This window comes from Triplophysa rosa, linkage group LG8 (assembly GCF_024868665.1).
Source record: "Triplophysa rosa linkage group LG8, Trosa_1v2, whole genome shotgun sequence".
Classification (NCBI taxonomy): Eukaryota; Metazoa; Chordata; class Actinopteri; order Cypriniformes; family Nemacheilidae; genus Triplophysa; species Triplophysa rosa.
This window is the reverse complement of record NC_079897.1, coordinates 18,111,169-18,132,970: the sequence shown is the minus strand read 5'-3', so window position 1 is coordinate 18,132,970 and position 21,802 is coordinate 18,111,169. Positions and strand designations below refer to the sequence as shown.

General features: G+C 39.2%; 2 protein-coding genes and 5 non-coding genes across 7 annotated transcripts; 1 reads left to right on the top strand and 6 right to left on the bottom strand.

The window, feature by feature from the left end:
• Window positions 1-709: 709 nt before the first annotated feature.
• tpi1b (triosephosphate isomerase 1b) lies at window positions 710-8,102 on the top strand. The gene is made up of 7 exons (XM_057340921.1): window positions 710-905; window positions 1,981-2,104; window positions 2,219-2,303; window positions 3,846-3,978; window positions 4,118-4,203; window positions 4,289-4,376; window positions 6,507-8,102. The coding sequence occupies exons 1-7, from the start codon at window positions 794-796 to the stop codon at window positions 6,623-6,625; spliced, it is 747 nt and encodes a 248-aa protein (XP_057196904.1). The 5' UTR covers window positions 710-793; the 3' UTR covers window positions 6,626-8,102.
• LOC130558687 (U7 small nuclear RNA) lies at window positions 2,742-2,796 on the bottom strand. The gene has a single exon (XR_008963475.1). It is a non-coding gene; the product is annotated as a U7 small nuclear RNA (small nuclear RNA).
• On the bottom strand, window positions 3,406-3,459 carry LOC130558688 (U7 small nuclear RNA). The gene has a single exon (XR_008963476.1). It is a non-coding gene; the product is annotated as a U7 small nuclear RNA (small nuclear RNA).
• On the bottom strand, window positions 4,584-4,639 carry LOC130558689 (U7 small nuclear RNA). The gene has a single exon (XR_008963477.1). It is a non-coding gene; the product is annotated as a U7 small nuclear RNA (small nuclear RNA).
• LOC130558686 (U7 small nuclear RNA) lies at window positions 5,221-5,275 on the bottom strand. Its single transcript, XR_008963474.1, has one exon. It is a non-coding gene; the product is annotated as a U7 small nuclear RNA (small nuclear RNA).
• On the bottom strand, window positions 5,629-5,683 carry LOC130558685 (U7 small nuclear RNA). Its single transcript, XR_008963473.1, has one exon. It is a non-coding gene; the product is annotated as a U7 small nuclear RNA (small nuclear RNA).
• Window positions 8,103-11,487: 3,385 nt separating the features above from the next.
• leng8 (leukocyte receptor cluster (LRC) member 8) lies at window positions 11,488-21,704 on the bottom strand. Its single transcript, XM_057340937.1, has 15 exons — window positions 21,420-21,704; window positions 20,628-20,766; window positions 18,735-18,872; window positions 17,512-17,586; window positions 14,973-15,399; window positions 14,739-14,847; window positions 13,740-13,910; window positions 13,383-13,610; window positions 13,084-13,230; window positions 12,647-12,941; window positions 12,455-12,556; window positions 12,311-12,379; window positions 12,094-12,223; window positions 11,797-12,004; window positions 11,488-11,713 (listed from the first exon to the last, which is right to left on the bottom strand). The coding sequence occupies exons 1-15, from the start codon at window positions 21,458-21,460 to the stop codon at window positions 11,557-11,559; spliced, it is 2,436 nt and encodes an 811-aa protein (XP_057196920.1). The 5' UTR covers window positions 21,461-21,704; the 3' UTR covers window positions 11,488-11,556.
• Window positions 21,705-21,802: the final 98 nt, after the last annotated feature.

Sequence of the window (21,802 nt, the reverse complement as noted above, 5' to 3'; positions counted from 1 at the left end):
ATAAAAATATATATTTGAGATGCCATTCGCGAAATGCATTGTGGGCATCTAAACCTAAACCCGCCCCCAACAACCAGAGACGTATCGCCCTCTACTGGCCTCCTATTACTCATGAGCAAGAGGTCAACCTGTCAGAACAACTTTTGTTTTAACAGAATATTACGTAATTATAAAATAATAATGAAAAACGAATTAACAATTCCCAAACAACAATTGCGGATATTAGCACTCACAACTGCTTTTAGAGTTTTCAGACAGTTGTAAAAATAATGCTAATGACTAATAAGCTCTTTGCATTACCTCACATCTGCACTGTTGTATATTTCACTGGTTTGCACTCTATCTGCCATTACCTATCTACTTTTTTAAAATATCCCTGCTTGTAAAAGTTGTATTTTACATATATATAATCTGTATTTATCTGTATTTTTATATATATTTCTATTCTGTGTAGTGTATTTGTATGCACCATGGGTCTGAGTGTAACGCAATTTCAATCCTCCATATATATGTACTGTACATGTGGCAGAATTGACAATAAAGCAGACTTTGACTTTGATAATGCGATGCACAACTGAATAAATGTCAATCACAGAAAATGAACTGTGTCGTGGTCATAGACCACCAATTCCAGCAGGCGTGTTGATCAAATCCAATGAACGACATCGTGGGCGGAGCTTCTCAAGCAGTGTCTATATAATGTCGAGCGTAGCCTACATTTTCGCTGTCTCTTCCGCTGTAGGATAATCCACAACTGCCATACACAGCTATCACAAGCAAGGTTTCTGCAAACATGACTGGCAGGAAGTTTTTCGTCGGTGGTAACTGGAAATTGAACGGCGACAAGAAGAGCATCGAAGAGCTCGCCAAAACACTGAATAGCGCCACACTTAACCCAGAGACCGGTGCGTATGTCTTGCAGTTTCCTTTTCACTACACGATCACACACCACTGCAAACCCAGGCCTTTTCTCGGGCTAGTGCACCCTTCTGCATTGACCTCGAGATGACATTTGTTTTATCAGGACTTTTGACAGCTGCTTTGGCCAGTGATCGATTAAACCTCTCGTTAGCTCATCGTCTGCTCTCGTTGTTAACCGGATGCAGATATATAACAGCACCATATATATACAGATCGATGGAGAAACGCACTCATAGCACTTCGTATCCAGCATGAATTTCGTCCTGAATGGTGCGTGTTTTAAATTTAAAGTGCATAATAGCCCATCGCCTTATAAATTGTGATTAAATACCGCAAATGGGATTTTAATATCATGTCTTGTGAATGAATGATGAACATCATGTATCTTGATGGGAATGATGTAAAGGTTAAAGCTTTAAAGGGGTGTGTGATTTTCAGCACGTAGCCACCGCGTGCATGTTCAGGCTCTGTCAAATGACGAAGCGATGATGCTTTTATTCCCAAAGCTGAAAACAAGTGTGCAAAGCCGACATTGTGGTATATTTTTCTTGATAAATGACAATAAGCCTCAATACAATAACGCAATTTATGACTGTTGTTTATTATTTGAGATAAGATGTATTGATTTATCCAGCAACCGGACTTTGAATTGGTCAAGTCCATAGGTCGTGGCGTTTATACGCCGCCTGTTTCATTCATGGTTTTCACGAACTGATACCCGAAACGCTTTCCTGTACAGTAAACACAAAACGCTTATGGATTAGGTTGTCATATCTCTTACTAGCTTTCTCTTATGCAGTCACATTAGTAACCTTTTCTCAGACAAACTTTGACCTTTTGTCAAAGGGGGACCAGTTGCCAAAGACCAGTGCCCTTTACACCAGAGTGTCAAACCGTGTTTAATATAGTCTGACCCAAGATTATTTTACAGTATAAATGCCACAGCCCATACAGCTCAGTCTTTAAATAGCAAAGAAAAAAACAATAATTATCCATCCTAACATTGTTTTAAGTAGTTCACTGCAGTAATGAATATGACCTATTTTTCATGTTTTGCAGAGGTTGTGTGTGGTGCCCCAACCATCTACCTTGACTTTGCCAGATCCAAGCTGGACACAAAGATTGATGTGGCCGCACAAAACTGCTACAAGGTGGCAAAGGGTGCCTTCACTGGAGAGATCAGGTATATAAGAAAAATAAAGTATTCATGCATGATGAAAAAAATATTCTGGGACTAAATCGACATATTAGTAACTATATCAGTTAATTATATATTCCATTACTATCTATCTCACAGCCCTGCAATGATTAAGGACTGTGGAGTGAAATGGGTGATTCTGGGACATTCTGAGAGGCGCCATGTGTTTGGAGAGAGCGATGAGGTATGTGCCTTATGTGTTTTTGATGGTCCATTAGCAATACTGACAATTATTCAAGTTATGTATATTTATGACAACACTGTGGGTCAGCACTAAGTAATGACACATTTTCAGTACAGCCCTAAAAGTGAATGTTACCGCCCCCTACTGCCCACTTGAATCTTAGCAACTGTACTTCTCCATGTAAATTAAATATCAGACGATGTATAGACACCCGGGCTCTACACACTTTAAGCATATCCCTTTGTATAAATGTCTCTATTTCAAAACTAACTCTGGTCCAGGAGCTTTTTGGCCAATTTGTAAAATCTATGAACACTGTAGCATCTATTGTAAATTAGCAGATAACTATTAGATAGGTTATCTATATACAAATGTTGTACATGTTTGTTTAACACAATAAAACTTAATCATCAGATTTTTTCTTTTTTTCAACATATGGGGGGTTCTCTTTTATAGAAAACCTACTTGACAAATACTAAATGAGCTAATTTCCAAGCTTTTGTTGCTGAGTAAACAGCTTGCTTGATTTCAACTATATATCTCATTCAGGGTGACTTTACCAACATCCATTATAATGCGACGTGGAAGGCATTATGGGAATGCAAATTTGAACACACCTACTTGTGCAATCCATAATGCCAGGATCCCAAGCTCATGTATATTTTATGGTTCCTGCTAATGTATCTTATTTGCTTATCTATTCTATAGTGTTTTACATCGCTGACTATATGTAGCAACATCACATGGTTTTATAATACCTTTTCAAACACACATCAAAGCAGTCAGCACAAGTAGATAAACATTTTGATGCTTATATATTATTTAGCATGGTTGTAAAGCAACTTTTCTTTGCAACAGGAAATAGCAGCTTTCTTTTAAAGAAAACCTTCTAAATAAATACCAAAAAGAGTACATTTTTGCTGTGAACTACTCTCATTACTTCTGATTGGTCATAGTGACCAAAGCTTGAAAGCTATGAAGCACACCAACATTTGAACCAGTTGAGAAGAGCATTAAGTATTAATTTAATTATGTCTTTGTGTGCGATTGATAAGAAACATACAGTACACTAACAATAATCAACTACTTTTGAACAATTGGGAGGAACTTCCTTTTAAAGGAAATCTTCTTGACAAATACTAAAAGAGCAAATTTCCAGTCTGTTTTTGCTGAGTAAATGGCCTTGCATGATTTTCAATGAGCATCTTATTCAGAGTGACTCTAACAACTAACCACCATTAGGCTATATAGTAAGGTGAAAGGCATTATGGGTATGCAAATTTGAACACGCCTATTTGTTTAACACATAGTGAAGGGACCTCAAGTATATACAGTATATATTATATTTATTTATTGCTCTTACTTTGCTAAAACGTGTAAATTAAGCACCCATTTTAAATAACAACTTAAAAACATGTCAAGAATCACTTAAGAGTATCAGAATCAGAATGAGCTTTAATTTAAGTGTGCACACACATATTTAGATATAAATGGAAGAGTTATTTAAAGTTACTTCAGTGACTTGTTTGTTTTATCTGTCAGCTGATTGGTCAGAAGGTTGCTCATGCTCTTGAGGGTGGTTTGGGTGTGATTGCCTGCATTGGTGAGAAGCTGGATGAGAGGGAGGCTGGAATCACTGAGAAAGTTGTTTTTGCACAGACCAAAGTCATCGCAGGTATCTTTTAATCCAATTTTTTAATCAAAGTTAGTGTAGTAGTGGTACTGTTTTCTTCAGTGTGCACATATACAGTATAATGTACATATGATAAATACATCCGTTTGAATGAGCTTGTCTTGTGTTTCATCTCTTTTAGATAATGTTAAAGACTGGAGCAAAGTCGTTCTCGCTTATGAGCCTGTGTGGGCCATTGGCACTGGAAAAACTGCATCGCCCCAACAGGTATGAGAGTCAAATCAAGAATAACCATTCAGATTGGAACGCTGTGGTTTTGTTTGACTCTTTCTCTCTATAACTATTTATCTAGGCTCAGGAGGTGCATGACAAACTCAGGCAGTGGATGAAGACCAATGTCTCAGAGGCTGTGGCCAGCTCTGTCAGGATTATCTACGGAGGTCAGTGCTCCTTGCTCACTATTTTGGAACGGTCAACTGAGGACTGCTCAGAAATCTATTGTTTGTAAACCACAAAACACATAAATTTGGTATTTGTTGGGGATTACTGTAAAGATCAAATGATGTACATATCAACATATATATGTTTACTTTACTTAACTTGCATTTTTAGCTAATACATTAATTTCTTTCTTAATAACCATCAAGACGGGCTTCCTTTTAAAGGAAACCTACTAGACAAATACTAAAAGAGTTAGATTCTAACTTTTAAATCGTTTGTGAGCCTCCCTCAGCATTTCTCAGTAGGAACATCATTCACGGTGACCGAAACACCCATGTTATTTAACATCAACCAAAGTTCAATTAAAAAGCTGGGTTTTTTTATTTAAATTAATTAAATCTGGATTGAATTACACATGGTAGCTGTTACGTTAACCACTTTATTTTAAATGTAACAATTGCAAAAATATTATGTCTTTAGAGGATGAACATGTGAAAGGCATCATGGGTATGCAAATTTAACCAAATCCATTAATACTGTCACCTCTTCCCTGCTGGAGAAAATATCAAGCGTAAACCCAGTTTGGGTACAAATGCAGGAAAAAATAACAAGCATAAAAATGCAGGTTCCATATGTTAACTAGATTACCATGAACTAACAATATACAGTGTGTCTACAGCATTTGTAAACATTCATTTCAACATTTCAAACATTCAACATCATATCTTTAACCTCAGTTAAACTTGAAAAAGGTGGTGTACAGCTGTTAAAACATTATTTTTACCACCAGGTCAGATAAATTAATGCATTAAATAAAGGCTTAATTTTTAAGATTTCTTTATAATGGGCTTCCGTTTAAAGGAAACCTACTGGAAAAATACTAAAAGAGCAAATTTTCAACAAGTTCTTGTGCTTCTCTCATTTATCAACTTCTCTCATTGTTTTTAATGGGTACCTCACTCTAAACTGACTAAAGCTTCCAATATCTAGTAACCCTCTAAATTTAAACAGCAGATTGGCATTATGGGTACATTTAAACATACCATCCAATACTTTTACGCTCTACCTAGTACTCATGCTTTCCACAGGAAACTACGTATAATGTAATATGTACCATGTGTGGCCGTGATTTATTGTAGCTTTAGTTATAAACATAACTACTGTTAATTTAAAAAATAAACTTTTCAGCGTTACACTCAGCTGAAGTACTAACATAACATGTTTAAAGGGTCTTTTTTTTCACTTATTAAGGTGGGTTTCCTTTTAAAGGAAACCTGCTTGACAAATACAAAAGAGCAAATTTCTGTTTAACTGTTGCTAAGTGAACCCTGTCGACTATTTACAGAAAGTACCTCATTCATGGTGACTGGAACAACCACTCTTTATAATAAACCTCAATCACGAGAAATGCATTATGGGTATGCAAATTTGAACACACCCACTTTTTTTTCAACTCATATTGTCTCCAGAGAAGGGTGTTGAAGAATATTCGGCTTCGATCCCAATTATTTTCATTCTACTTAAGGATCTGTTGTTGTAGAACAGAACTAAACATGCAGATTTTTTTTGTTTAAATGTTTAACATAGTAATACAACTTTACAATTACTTTCATTTTAACAAACAATTAGAAGATTTCTGTTGACAGGAAACCTATGAGAAAATTAGAGTAGAGAGCACATTTCCAAATCCACATTGGCCAATGAAACTGTCTCATTCTTTTCAGCAGTTACCACACCCGTATTGACTGAAACAACCAAGTTCTATAATTACATTAAAGCCAGATAGAATATGTGAGGGACATTATGGGTATGCAAATTTAAACACTTATGTTAATGCTGGAACCCCTTAATGAATGCACATCTGAAAAAGAAACCGTGGACAACTACACATTCCAACCAAATGCAAGTGTAATTTATTGCTGTAAACACTAGTAAAGCCATGCTTACATTAAGGTTTTCAGAGAAGGGATTGCTTGACTGTTTGGAAGATTTACTGACATTTTCCATCCAAATATAGTCAGAAAACAGAAATATTATGTGCTCATTTTATAAATAAAAGAACACTTGTTTTTGTATGGCAGAGTATCATAACTTTAAATGACATATTGGATTTATGCTCACTTTTTCAGGGTCAGTCACTGGGGGAACCTGCAAGGAGCTGGCCTCTCAGAAAGATGTGGATGGCTTCCTGGTGGGCGGCGCTTCCCTGAAACCCGAGTTTATCGACATTATTAACGCAAATGCATAAAAAGCTAAAGCCATCATCAACCTAAACCCTACGGCTTTGGTTATATCCCCATCCCCAGCCCTTTAGAAAGTGTTATTGTGAATTTGTTGCAGTCATTTTTTTGTATTGTTATTCTAGAGGGACAGGTTGACAAAGATAACACTCTGAAACATGCTCAATTAAGTGTACTACTAATATTCCACACTAATTGTAGTGGACTACAGAACTATTTGAACCATGTCGGGCTTAGAGCCCATGCCTTTACTTGAAACGTTTACCAACATTCATATGTGTACAATATAAACAACCTAAGAAGTCGATAACCTAAGTGTCTTTTTAATCCAAGTGAAACTACTTTCCATAACTGTGGTTATCCCAGTGTTTTTGTGTCCCTCATAGAGTTTTATGCATTCTGTGAGTAGCCTGTCCTGAAGGAGGTGCTCATTGTATGCATTTACTAGTATCATAACACATAAGGGATAATGCAAAACTATTCTAATAAATGTTTTCTTTGTGTAGGCATACTTTGACTTACGGCTAAAGTTATTTACTGTAATGGAACATTTGGCCTAATTTACTGTAAACATGCATATATTCAATACATTTAAAAAATCATAGAACTATAATCAACATAGTATAGGGTAAATATACTTATTCTAAATACAACAACGTACACCACAGCATTTTATACCTAAAATGGTAATAGTATTTAAAAACAAACATTTTCCTTCATACATAATATATTGAAATGCATGGAGTTCGTTGCAATTGCTTATTTCTTTATCACTCAAGCAGCACTGTTGCAGAATATATAAAAACACATACGTTTTCTCACAACCATCTGATATATATATCATACAGCTACTTAATTAAAACCCACACATCGATCTATGGTTTTGCAAAATTTTTATTCTTTATTTTTTTTCCTTAAGATTAAGTAGGTACATTATGTACAAATCAGTATGTACAAATGGCAGTATATTCTTACACTCCAATATTTAACACCTGGAGCTCTAGTGAGGGCAGACATTAGGGCTTTGAGAGATGAGCTGTGAAAGAAGAAAAAAAAAATCACAAGCACAGTTCTGTGTAAATACTTACTGCCAAGCATTGACCACATATAAACCTATCCACAACCACATCACATTACAGAACGTAACGCACAGAGGAAGAGGGAGAGAGGAAAGAAACATTGAGAAAGAGAAAGGATAGTTGGCCGAAAAAAGAAATATGAAACGAAGCAAAGAGTCAATTAACAGCTAAAGGCAAAATTACTCGAGCGAGAGCACAATACACACAGAGGCAAATGTAAAATACAAGCGAAAATGATCTGGAAAGCAACAAGCTGATGCAGAGAAAAAAGTTAAATTAGGGGTAGAGGACAGGGAACATTTATAGAGACTGATGGTACTGTTAGTAATACTGCTGTGAAAAAAATACACAACTACAACAGCATACCAGACAAGCTAAAGATGCATTTCAGGAAAATAAAATAAAACAGTAACAATATTTGAGAACACTGCTTGGAAAAAAATCCTAGCTTTAAAATCCAAAATTAATTAAGCATTATGGGCAACAAATCATTTCATGAGTAATATAAACAGATGACACTGAGAGCTGAGGAAACTTCATAGTATGTAACAAATGCTAAATAAACTTTCGTTTTCGTGTGGCATATTGAGTTTACAAATATGGCCAAACAATTATCCATATGTCCAGGTATGTCCAGTAAGCCATTCTACAGCTTTATATGAACTTGCAATATCAGTAATTCAAATGGTCCATATAAGAAAAAGAAAGCTAATATAAAACGGTTAACAGCAAAGAAAGAAAGAAAAAAAAAGAATACTGAAAGTCAAAAACAAATCAGCTAGTGGAAAAACAGTCAACCAGAATGGACACAAGACATAACTGAACATATACCTTTCCTAAACAACCCTAAATGGAATGACTAAAAACGAACTCAACACTGCGATGGTGTTCATGTAGCATTGTTTCATAATAAAGGCTGTTTAGTGTAAAAAGACAAAAGTGTAACAAGTGACATATAAAACTAAAATCACCAAGCTCTCCTAAATATGCCAGCATCAGACAACAGAAATAATGAAGAATCTCAGTGAGCTGATGTCTGGATGTCTCAATGCCCATTTCCAGTATGTCTCTGGATAGGTTTGCCCTCATCTGTTCATCTCTTGCTTTGCTCCAATTGTGCAGGACTGCAAGAAGAGAGAGAGAGATCTGGTACTAAGGGACAGGGGTTGGGAGGGGTTGAAATATAAGGTTGAGAAGGAGAGGAGAACAGAGTCAATGTCATTGTATAAATCAACCAGAAATGTCAATACAATTGGTTAATTTACAAATACAAGTGCCCTAATAAAACAAAGCTCTTAAGTACTCAAAATGAACAAAAACAAAGGAGGAAAGCTAAACGGTTTCAAAAATTGCTCCAAACTTCACCTTACGAAAATATTCATTTAACCTCAAAATCACATCAGAAAAATCTTTTTGTTTCTTGCTCAGTTAAGCAATACAAAAAGACAGCATCTTTACTTGTGGAACATATTGAAATTGTACTTATGCCAATTCTTTCTTTTGTTGTGTGAATACTTTTTTTGTCTCCATTAACACATTCGATTTTGTTAAAGACATGACTATAGCATGGAAGCTGAGGGGAAGAAAGATGCCTGATGAAAACAAAGTTTTATAATGAATGGGTAGGGTAAAGGTAGGTAGAAGGAAGGCAGAGCTAAAATGATTTGAGAAACCAAGAAATCCGCTTAGCACTAGTTAGTTATGATCAACAAGAGAAAGATTTGGCATTTAATCCTAAATTCACAAAATGCCCGACTCGTATGAAAATGGTTTTATAATTGAACATGAAAAATTCACTTCTGAAATTGCTTACGCTGCTAGACAAGACATGAAATAACATTTCACAATCACTCATTCCCACCAAACTGCAAACCAATTGTCACTAGCCAAGAAGTTATTTTTAAAAACTGCCATCAACATTTCTGTATAGTTCAAAACGACACTTACCATGGTACAAACAAAACCAAAAATTAAACCAAAAGTACTACAAGGGAAATAATCGGATCTCACGCTCAAAGTTATTTACATTCAACATATGTACATAATTCACCTATGAGGTGTCAGGGATGTGTTCTGCTTTAGCTTTTATAACCGCCCTGAGCAAATCATCATAATCACACATTTCACACCCAAGCCCGATCTATGCTGGTTGGACATTCAATAACCACATTAACAAATGTTTGACATCAGAAAAGCCAAAAAGCTCCTAACTCATTTGCTGAAGTGATATTTGTGTGATGACTGCAAACCAATGTGTGTAAACACATGTTAAGATCTAATAGGAGCATTCGATTCTCTTTACAAGACTTTGGTACAAATATACAATATAAATCTTTGCCTTACGACCGCACAGTAAAAAATGAACTAAGCATATCCATTAGATTACTGTGCAAAGGTCTTTTTGTAATTTTGTATCATTTAGTGTCACTAATACTTCAAATTGCTGATCATGCCCATCACAAAATGACAGCCGGATTAAGCCATTCCACTATTGAACTCCACACACAATCTCAGCAGAAAAGCTGAGTGATGATCCAAGAAATCAAGTCCATCTTCCCAGCCATACATGCCAACTCATTCTTCACGTGGACACTGCTGAATCACGTGGAGATGTAGCCATACAAACCCATGCATTTCCAAACCCCAGTGGAACAACACAGGGGTTAGGTAACTGGTTGAGATCACCATGTGGACTGGAGACAACCGCCATCTTGCTGTGAAACTGCTCTAGCTTTGCTCGGTCAGGCTGCATGACTGCATGTTGGATGCAGGGTGATCTGTGCTCGGGGACACAGCGTGATGGGGACTCGGCTCTCCGGTGCTGGTGGTCAAGCTTAGTGTAGGAGGCATGCTCTGTGTGGTCCTGGACGGTTTAAAACTGGCCCTATTCAGATTTCAGCAGGGATGGAGTGAAAGGTTGTGAGTCACTGATTTGTTGCAGCCAACTGCACTGAGTTGCTGTTCTTGGGTGTTGAGGAAAGAATAAACAAGGAAGCCTATCCTAATGATGCTTGGGTGTTTAGATGCAGTGTCGTGTGCAGGATAGAGACATGAATGATGATGGTTTAAGGCAGATTTAAATCTCTTGAGGGGATTATCTTGTTAAATCTCAGTCCAAATCTGACAGGATATGAGGAATAAATAGCGGCGGGATGCAGGAAATCTAACAGAGCACCTCCATTGACTAACTGAAGACATCTCGGGTAAAGAGAGAGAGAGCATACAAACCATCCTCTTCTTGCTTATAGCATAGCTAACTTTGCAAAGTCCATCAAACATGAACCAAGGTTGTTCTGGGATGGAGACCTTGCAGCTTCAAGCCTTTGTCTTCACACATTGTGTACTTGTGGTCACGCAGTAGGTGTAAACGGGCTTTGTATTAAACCTTCTTCTTGAATCATGCTGTTTTCTGGTCTTGAGCTCTGTGGCTGTTTGCTTGAAAGGAGAGAAACATGAATACACAACACTGTTAGCTTAAAAATGTTTCCATGTCTGTGATGTGGGGAGAACCTCGGCTGTCTGAACCTGTCTCTGTTTAACAGCTCAGTTGACCCTAACAGATCTTTGCGGTGTTTGCTTTTCTTGCGTCTTAAGGGAAAGCCTATTCTTACAATGGTCACTTGTGACTGGTGAACACTAAATGGGCTGTGTGTGTAGGCTGTAGTGGGTCTTGAAATGGTACCTAAGTCAGTGTATCTGTTAACTGTCCATCCGTCAGAAAGTCCATCACTCTACAAGAGTTAAAAAACTAAATCAGAGTATTCTTATAAATATAATCTCTTTATTGAGTGCATCTCTTTATTGTGTAGACATCTGGTCCCTTATCTAATATCTGTCTAAAAGCTCTGTAGTGTTAAATACTAGAAGGTGGCTGCTGAGCTGACTTTACAATCTATATTGCTAGGGTCAGAGGGCATGAATGTAACCCCAAGGCCTGTTAGAAATTCTAAACATGAATCTAAATCTGGAAAGGCCAAGCTGGACTGTACATACTCCACCGGCACAGAGGGCCTGAACCTGCAGCAGAGAAAAGCAAAAAAACCTTTAGATATCAGAAGTTATGACAGTATAAATGTTTACAAGCACACAAGTGTACTCACGTTTTAAGAATGGCCCTCATAGCCAGCTTCCTTTCACGTTCCACAAACTTGTCAATGAGGTAAGAGGCCATTCGTGGAGCTTGCTGATAAAGTTTGAAGAACCGGTGGAAGTTTCCAAGCGCCCAGGCAGTACGGAGCTCAAGAGCGTGGGCTACACACGCATCAGCGCAAAGTTCAGGCGTCAGGTACACAAGCTCAGTTGTCAGGTCTACAGTAAAAAAGATGACATCAGAAAGTTTTCGTTAGTATTTGAGAATGAATAAAAGGTTGAGAGTCACAAGGCTGAGCTGAACATACCTCCAGAGTTTTTCGTAAAGATGTAGTAGATGAGTCTATAGGCTGTGAATTCTCCTACGTTTTCTGAAGGGCAGTCTTTATATAGCGCCTTCAGTTGGGTCTGGCACTGATTGAACTCTTCGTGATCTCCCTGGAATGACAGTTAAAATGCATCGAGGTTGCCCCAAAAGAAAAAACTTGGTTGCACATTTTATAAGAACTGAAGAAACCTTCATACCTTTTCAAGAGCGATACGAGCATGCGTCTCATACACCTCCACTGTGAAGTCTGTACGCACACCTTGAACCTGAGCACAAGAATTCATCATAAGAGAAGAACAAAGACAACAAAGACAGGTAAACGATGAACCGATTCTACTCACAGTGAGGTCCTGTCGTATTGATTTCATTTGTTCGCATGCATACAAATAATCGTGATTGGCTTTCCAATGAGATTTTACAGCAATCAGAGACTTTCGCAATACCTGGAAAACAAGAGAAAAATCACTCAAACAGACTGAAGTCACACCAAACATATTTAGGTCATGCAATCTGTTGAGTCACGAGACACTCACAGGAACAGGTCTGACAGTTGAAGGGTCAGGAGCACAGGTGAGGCGCAGGTAAATTTTGGTGATGTCCTGGCTGGTGCCGACAATGTGGCAGTCATCCCAGCTGAGCCCCTCCTGGGTTACGTTGGGGAGGTCAAATGAATTAATGTTTAATACCAGGGGCTCAGTACGTAGTTTGGTGTTAAAGCGTGCGGCCCGGCACTGCTTCTTGGCTTCAAGATTTGGGTCGTGAAAGTCTAGACCTGCAATACCGCTTCTGCGCTTTTTACCAATACCACTGCCGGGCTCATCCATATTCCTAAACGTTTCAAAAAATGTATGATGTAATTAAAAACAATTATATCGAAAAAGTCTACCAAGCAAAATAATTAAGTTTCACTTTAAGCTATTCAATTGAACCAAGAGCATTCAATTCTGTTGTAAAAGTGGTAACGTCTCACCTCCGCCCTCGGTTTGCTTTGCCTCTTCCTCTGCCTCTGTCTCCTCCGGCTCCTCTACCTCGACCTCGGCCACCCTTTTGTTGTCGTCTGGACAGCTGGAGTCGTGGATCACTTGACATGCTGCTGTCTGACAGAGAGCCAGAGTTACTGTTGGAGAAAAACAATCACCAGTCATATATAACTGTTCTTTCTCCTATTAACCCAATTGTATTTAGTGAACTCTTGGGCGTTTACAATCAAAACATTTTTTTCATATGGAGCTTTTATTGTGGTATGACATATCTGTTAACCTGCAATACCTGCGATTATGGTGACTCCTATCTCGGTTTCTGCTGTGAGGGGAGGGAGATCGTGACGAAGATTGGGACGAGCGGGAGGAGCTGGAAGAGGGGCTTCTCTGAGAGAACACATTTCTATAATTACCCAGCCTGGCCCCAACCCTGCCTCGGGTGGCTCCGCCTCGCCCGACAGCATTGTCCTGAGAACGCTGAGCAACTGTTTCCCAGCGAGACTGCTTGGCCTTGAGACTAATAAAATAGAAAAATTGCTAATTTAGGGCGTTTGAAGTGTTTGAAGAGAGAAAAACCTGATAACTGATTTGAATGAGCAGATTGCATGTATAAACAGCAAGATTCTGATGCTGAAATGCAACTCACTCTGGCAGAGGTTCTCTAGTCCAGTCAATGGAATAAGCAGAGCCATCCTGTAATCTGGACTGCAGAAGCTCTTTCAGCACTTTTTCCGTACGATCCTTATCCTCTTCAGATTCACAGGCTGTAAAGCAGCGCTGCACATACTCTTTCATGGCCTGTGGCCAGTCCTGAGGCCTGCATTTACAGAAAATAGTCAGTTTAACCCTAATGAAGGCTGTAGATGTAAAGGGGTGCTTTCACTGATCTATATAAATGACTGAATTGCGCATAGAACGCTAAACCAAGGGCAGGAGGTGAAGCCACCGGAAGCGATCGTGCCGCCATCTTGGTATGCCCAACTGACAGAGAGTGTCATTGATTTACAGTCAAAATGACAACATAAAATAACCAATTTTACAGCTTATTAGGCTCGCGATAAGTTCTTAGTTCACATGTGTGTTTAAGTAATCGTTACTTTTGATGTTTTTCCAATGTTTATGTTTATTTTGAACAGAATAGCGACGTATAGAAATCAATGAATAAGGTGAGTGTGTGTTGCACACTGTTGTAATTGCACATGTGTAAATGTTTAGAAATAAAGCTTCATGACTTGAACATATAGAGCCTGGATTTATCTTTATTTAGATGTCAGAATAAGCACGTCATATGTTGAGGTGTTTTGTTAGTCTTCTGTTCAGATATGTACACTACTGTAATGAAAATGAACGCAACTCAATCTACATCTAATAAGACGGGAAAATTCCCGACTTTAAATAATTAACCATTTACATGCTTAAGACATTTGTGTTAAAATAATATACTGTGAGACTTTAGATATAAAACAGGAACTGGTAAATTACTGTTTTATCATTAATAATTAGTGATAACTCAATAGAACGTTTGGGCATACCAACATGGCGGCTTGGTAGCTTCCGTGTAATGATGTCATGAGCAATCCAGACATTTATATAGATTAGTGGGAGCTTTAATATAAAGGTAAAACAATAATTGCAGCAATCTCACCGAGCTTGGGCATTTCCTGCCGAAACGGTAGCTGTTGCAACTGCAGAGCCAGCCGCGGTTGTGGCAGTCATGTTGGGCAAAGTCTGTCCTGGGGGCTGTCCTGGAGCCTCTGTTAAAAAAAAGAAAATTACAGTTGGTGAGGAAACAAGGTTTACAAAGTAGAAATTGTATGTTAAAAGATTGCTGTGGATTTTCCTCAAGTAAAGTAACATTCAAGTACATCAAAGGACATACGTTTCATGCGCTGCCACAACTGCTGGCCACTATTATTCATATTGGGAAGGTTAGGTTTTTTATTTGCGTCCACCCTGCGGGCACCTCCGTAAGGTGATTGACCTGGACCCTGCTGCTGGGGGGGCTGATATCCTGAAGCCTGGTAACCCTGGTATGCTGGGCGAACTTGTCCTGCATTGTAGCCCCGGAAGGTATTTGAATCGGTTGGGCTGTATGGAAGGGCTCCGTTAGGACTGTAGGGGGTCTGGGAAGGAGGTGGGGGGTAGTTGGCATTGGGTTGGGGAGGTACAGGGGGTGGAGGAGGGGGAGGGGTCTGGTCAGAGGATGTAGGGCTTTGGGAGGGAGGCTGAGGGTTTGAAGAAGGAGGGGGCTGTGTTTGGGAGGAATAACTGGAGGACTGATCTTCCATCATAGGCATGGCAGGGGGCTAGAACAGAAAGAGGAGAGTAAAGGCATTACCAAAGATAGTATTAACAAGATGCGCCACTGCCATTACAATGAAGGAGGAGGAATGCAATGCAAATAGCAAAGAAAGTCCCGCCTTCTAGTAAAAAGATTCAATCGATAAAGACTGACGATTCTCTGGGGTTGGGCTCTTGTGAGGCGCTTGCCAGCCTGTGCGCATGCGCAGTATGGATGCAACAATAAATCTCACCCACGGTTCAATACGAACCTCACCCACGGTTTTCGGTTCGGTTCTGATGGCTTCGCACATTAAGGTGTTTTTTCACTGTTCTATACGTATGTGACAGGAACAGTAAAAAAAAACCACTATCTTAATTAAATTCTCTTTATTTAACTTGACTCATTTTATTATCTAAGCAAAAATCAACTTGTACAAATTCCTGGTGTATGGAATAAATGTAAAGATTTACACTGGCAGCTCACAGCAGTATTTGGTTTACTGTTCATTAACATGCCAGTAAAATAAGCTTCTTGAAGAGGTTTTGCACATCAGAGAATTTAAAATAATGTAATGCAAAACTTGCAATTGCTGTAATGGAAGTAAACGTGCGGTGCGCGCAACACTGCAAACACTAGCGCTGAATGTGAAAGGCCAAAGATAATATATATACCAAGGTGCGCCACTGCGATTGCAATAAATTGGAAGAAATGCAATGCTATATAGCTGCCTGTAGGCGCTCTTTCTATGACGTAAACACCTGTACGAAAGGCCGCCGAGTGGCATGATTTTCATTAAACGGACTTTGTCATGGTGCCGTAGACGTTCTTCCTGCATGTGCTGGGTGAGAGCAACGCGAGCGTGCTGCTTTCGTATGCAGTGTAAAAATACATTCTTGATGTGCCAAATTCGGAGATTATCACTTTAGTACAATGGGTCATACAATAAAGCTAGCCCACGTCTCTTAACAGCACATTGCTTCTCGTGTTGCAGGCAGTCTCGCTTCACCGCTCCAGCCACAACTCATTATTAGATACAGACAAACACGGACAGAGCCAGTGTTAAGCGCACAGATATAATTTTAACGCAAAACCAGAAAACTGCAATTCACTTACACGTATTGAATCGTGGAGGTCGTACCGAACGGTTCAATATTATATTGAGTATTGTGGCATCCCTAATGCGCGGTAACAAATATGAAAAAAGGTGATTTTTATCACAATTTAAGCATAGCAAACCGAAGTTCTGGTGAAGTCCATATTAGGGATGCACCGAATATTCTGCAAATATTCGGCCGAAAATAGCAAAAAAAGCATGTTCGCTGAATAAGTGAAATGGCTACATAAATCTTACAGAACATGACATGTGATATGATTAAGCAGAGAGCGACACGCGCGCTTTATTAAAACGTGTCAGGACTCGGCAGTGTGTGGAGCATTTTAAAGTGTCAGAGAAAGACACAGCACGGAACTTGCCGCGCCAGAGTAAATTTCTGAATGAAATCGGCTTTACCGATCGGTAACTTGTGTAGGCTACTTCAGACTGGAGTGGGCAGTCTGACAGTAGCCCCTCCACTGGCGAAATCCTTTGACATCATACAGTGGTCGCGTGCACAGTTCCATGTACTAAAAACTTGTCAAAGTGTGTTCTGTGCATCCCGGCCACGAGTGCACCTTCTGAGAGAACAATCAGCTTTTGTGGGCAGAGTTTTTTTTTCTTTAAATCATTTTGCAGTGTAGCCTATAACAATCCAACAGTTTTCATTTATTCATATTTTTAGCTTATATTGTTGAATGACACTTTTCGAAAAGCCATGTTCGGTCAAGTGTTTCATTTTTATTAGGCTTCGGCCAAGAATTTTCATTTCGGTGCATCCCTAGTCCATTCAGATTTTATCATTGATAGAAAATATGCTATATAATTGTAATTTTTGCCCACAATTTTGGAAATATCTGCCTTATACCATTCAAGGAGATAGGACTGTTGAATACTTTTATGTAAATAGCTGCCCAGAGGCGTTGCAAACATAGCCGCCGAGTGGCATGACTTCCGTAAACGGACTTTGGCTTTACATACACAGACTATACTGTGTGGCAAACATTTCCAGCAGTATTTGACAATGAAAGAATTCCATACCTGTCCAGTGGTGGTAGTAGGTGGCTGGTAAGCCCCTGGAACACCATAATGTCCGGGAGGATACGCTCCTCCATACTGTTAAAAAATAATATACATTATTGTAAGGCACAAAGACTCTCCACTTCTATGTAGGTTTAAAGAGATATTATTTTAGGCCCGGTTTCACAGACACGGCTTAGTTTAAGCAAGGACTATGCCTTAGTTGAATTAAGATATTCATGTCGATTTTATAAAAATGCCTTAGAAGAATACATTACTGGTGTGCATCTTGAAACAAAACAATGGCACTGATTTATAGATATTAATAGGATATTTCTGAAAGTGACCTATTAGTCAGATATGGTGACCCATACCCGAAATGTGACCTCTGCATTTAACCCATCCAGAGAGTAGTGAACACACGCACAGCAAGTAAAAATGTGAACGGTGAACACACGTACACCCGAAGCAGTGGGCAGCTGTCACTGCAGCGCCCTGGGAGCAAGTGGGGGTAAGGTGCCTTTGCTCAAGGGCACCTCAGTCGTTACCCGCCGGCCCTGGGAATCGAACCGGCAACCTTCTGGTCACGAGTCCGACTTTCTAACCATTAGGCCACGACTGCCCCTGGACAAGTTTTTCTGTCTTTGGTGTGTTATAAGTTGCCCATGCATGTATTAGACACGTAAAATTGCAAAAATTAAAGTGTCGGAACAAAACATGCATTCAATCTAAAAACTTCATGGTATGAGTTGACTAAGACCGCCCAAATGTATACGCAAGTAAGGTCAGCACAATTGCTTTGGAAACTGATGTTCCAAATATGGTAAGAGGCATTACATTTTCGTCGCACGCTTGCAGTATTCAACCAATCACTACGCACTGGTTAACTGGCCAATCATAGCACACCTCGCTTTTCAGAGCGATGAGCTTCGTAAAAAATCTGTGCGTTTCAGAGAGGCGGTGCAAAGAGGAGATACAAACATGCATGGTATGTGGAAAATACTGCGTTTTTTTAACCTAAAATCGTGCATACAAATTGCATTACATCTAAAACAAACGATAATATTTGTTTCAGCCATGTCACATCACCCCTTTAAGACAGGTCACACATTCATTTTAGTCTGGGACTAGCCTTAAACCTTGTCTGTGAAACCGGGCCTTAGTATTGTAACTAGTTCAAATGGCTATGGACTATATTCAAATGAATGCTGCAAGCATATAGAGGATAGTGAATGTTAAATTACCGGTGGCATAGGGTAGTAGTAGTTATAGGGGTATGAATAACCAGCATACTGTTGCTGGTTCTGATACCACTGTTGATAGTACTGCTGCTGTTGCTGCATTGCAGAAGAGTCTGTACCTGTTGTCTGATACTGCCCGGCCTAGAAATAAAAGAACAGAATCAATAATCAATCAATAAAAAAGGGACAGGGGATGCCATCCCCAATGCTGGCTGGTTTGAGTTGGTCTCCCAGCCTGGTTTTAGCAGTGTTTCTGCCAGATTTTTAGCTGGCCAAACATCTTAAATGTTCTTTTTTTCAGTAGGGATTTCAAGCAATTAAACACATTTTTGCCAGAAACATATATTACAGCCTCTGCTCTTATTTTAAAGGTGTCATGAACTGGGCTTGTTTATTGTTTTATACTGTTGTATGAGGTTTGCGTGGTTTTTACATTCAAAAACATCAATATCAATAAGTAATAGGCTATTTTCTACCCGGGTTTTGAGGCCGGCTCGTCAAACGCTCGGTTTTAATGGGCGTGCCGCATTGAAGACTTGGAAGTAAATGCCCACTGCTAAGATTGGATAGCAGTTTGCGTAGTAAATTTAGTTGGAGCCTTCTGTGAATTTGGTTAGAGATGTAACGTTAGATTACGCATTCGCCCTATTCGCACAGGATTAGTATTATCTGGGGACCTTGTGTGATTTATAAATTACCTACCCACATCTGTATTTCATGCGGCGCATTCGCACGGGATAAATGAAGCCTGTGATTTTACTCAAATTTACTGATTTATTTCCCAGATGTAATGGCAAGGCTTTGCGTATAGTTTGTATAGCCTATAGTTGTATGGTGTTTAATGCTATCCGTACCTGTCAGCATTTGAGACCCGTGTTCGCAAACCGGACAGAAGATCACCGCGATCGCGGGTCTCAAATGTTACGAGAGTTTCCATGATAAATAAACAAACGGGAGACTCCCGGTAACTTATGGATATGACGCAGCACCCAAAATAATACCAAAAAATTCAAAACAGCCTCCATTATTCGCAAACGGTGGATAAAACCGTGAAAAATGAGCCCGTCAAATCACAGAGATGCCGATTCGCACAGGACTAATATTATCACAGGACCTCTGTGTTCGTCAAAATATGGTAGGTAATTTGTGGGGGAATTTTTACTTTTCAAATTACAGACATGGCCGAGTTGCATGGGATTAAGATCACAGACAACCTCTGCAATTATTACAAATGACTAGAGGTCCCCTGGTAATACTAATCCCGTGCGAATAGGGCTATAGTGCAATAGTGACGCATAGTACAAAAATGTTGTACTCACATAAGACTGCGGCACCATTCCTATTGTATCCAATATTGACTGCACAGTACTGCTTTTTAATTTTAGTTAATCCGCAAATCCAGCGTCAACCTGTGCCTTGTTCACAAAGGAATCCATGGTAATGTTTTACCCACGTGAGCTGGAACGACTTTAAAAATAAACTTCAACCACGCATTACTAATGTCGGAATCCGAAGGAAGGTTATGCAGCGACTGTGTTCTTCCACAACCTGACAATGACTGCACAATATTTTGCGATCTTTAACAGCATGTTTATTGCTTGCTCGCTCTATCTGGTTCCGCACAACTTGTGTTACTTCAGTACCGTCATGCACGAACCAGTGGGCGGGGCTAGAGAAGTAGTCCTTGATATTCTTCTGTGGAGGCAGTGTTCAACCTATCGCATTCAAGGACCTGGCGTTCGCTGGGCCTGGTGTCAATAATAGTTGTAATTTCAGTAACAAGGGCGTTTTCAGTTCTGACACTTACAGGATGTTTGCTTGAGTACGATTCCCTCTTATATAACAAAAGCACATGTTAAAATGTATGTCTTAATTCATTGCTCCTTTAAAACTGACCTGTTGGTTGGTCAGATTAGCTGGTGCAGTCTTTGTAGAACTCTGACTTTTAGTGATAGAGGCTAGAGCCTGTCTGGCTTTCTCCCATTCTGGGTTCTCATGGACCTGGTTGTCTCCATTAGAATTAGCACCATACTGCCTGTGGATTATAAAGTAACGTTATCCCACAAAGTTCCTCATCCACACAAACTCTGGATTTGTCTTTTAACTAGACTGGCTATGTTTAGACCAGTGAATGATGGTATTTATCAACTTCCCAATTTCACCCAATGCAATTAGGCCAGTATTGACTCGTGAATAGTTTTTGCACCTACCTATGGTAGATTACACAATTTATTAATGAAATGTTAGTTGATTCAAACGGTTGCATTTCCAATAAATAAGTAATTTTCTTTAACATTCTTGTAAATTCACTGTATGCAATTGCATATTCGGTATGATCACAGATAGTCCGTAAATATGGCTACTGGGGCCTTATACAAACCAGGGTAAACGCAAAATCAATGTTTCCCGATATAAACGATGATGTCGTACAACATTCTTTAAACGTTTAACACGTTAAGTTGTTAACGTCGACTTTTCATGGAAAAGGACAGAAATGACTATTTTTCAAAAAACGAACAAGTAACGTTACATACGCGGACGTTAAAAGCTAACGTTAATGGACATTAAACCCCACTTTCACCTTGTTCGCGGTTTGTAAAAGCAATCATCCAACAGTTAAATAAATTCAATAGGAAATGTATATGGCCTATTTAATTACATATTTATATTTATATTTAGGATTCTTACCAGCTCGGTGTCGGGGCTTGTTGTGCTGTGTTCGCCGCCATTTTGCCAAAAGCTAACGACGTAACGTTAGCTTTCGTTAGCCCGTCCAAAAAGTATACGTGAACCTAAGAATACAATATAATTCTCACATGATTTGCAGAAAATCGGTTTAAAATGACTAAGCAACAATTTTACCGTTTTCTTGTAAAGAAAAACAAACTAGGTTCGAGACGATATTAGAAAGACACTGAAACCCATACCGAGTAATTCTCCAAACTGAACGATCCAATGTGAACACCTCAAACAAAATGGCCGATGATACTGAAGCCGGAAACTCTGTCGCACTCTCTCATTGGACGAAAGAATATTCCGTACATAACCAGTCTGAACCATAAAACATTTGT

Coding starts and splice junctions, on each gene's coding strand:
- tpi1b (XM_057340921.1), top strand. CDS start 794: ATGACTGGCAGGAAGTTTTTCGTCGGTGGTAACTGGAAATTGAACGGC. Junction 2,105..2,218: donor GCCTTCACTGGAGAGATCAG/GTATATAAGAAA, acceptor TCTATCTCACAG/CCCTGCAATGATTAAGGACT. Junction 4,377..6,506: donor TGTCAGGATTATCTACGGAG/GTCAGTGCTCCT, acceptor TCACTTTTTCAG/GGTCAGTCACTGGGGGAACC.
- leng8 (XM_057340937.1), bottom strand. CDS start 21,460: ATGGCGGCGAACACAGCACAACAAGCCCCGACACCGAGCTG. Junction 17,587..18,734: donor ACTACTACCCTATGCCACCG/GTAATTTAACAT, acceptor ATTTTTTAACAG/TATGGAGGAGCGTATCCTCC. Junction 12,942..13,083: donor AAAGCAAACCGAGGGCGGAG/GTGAGACGTTAC, acceptor TGAAACGTTTAG/GAATATGGATGAGCCCGGCA.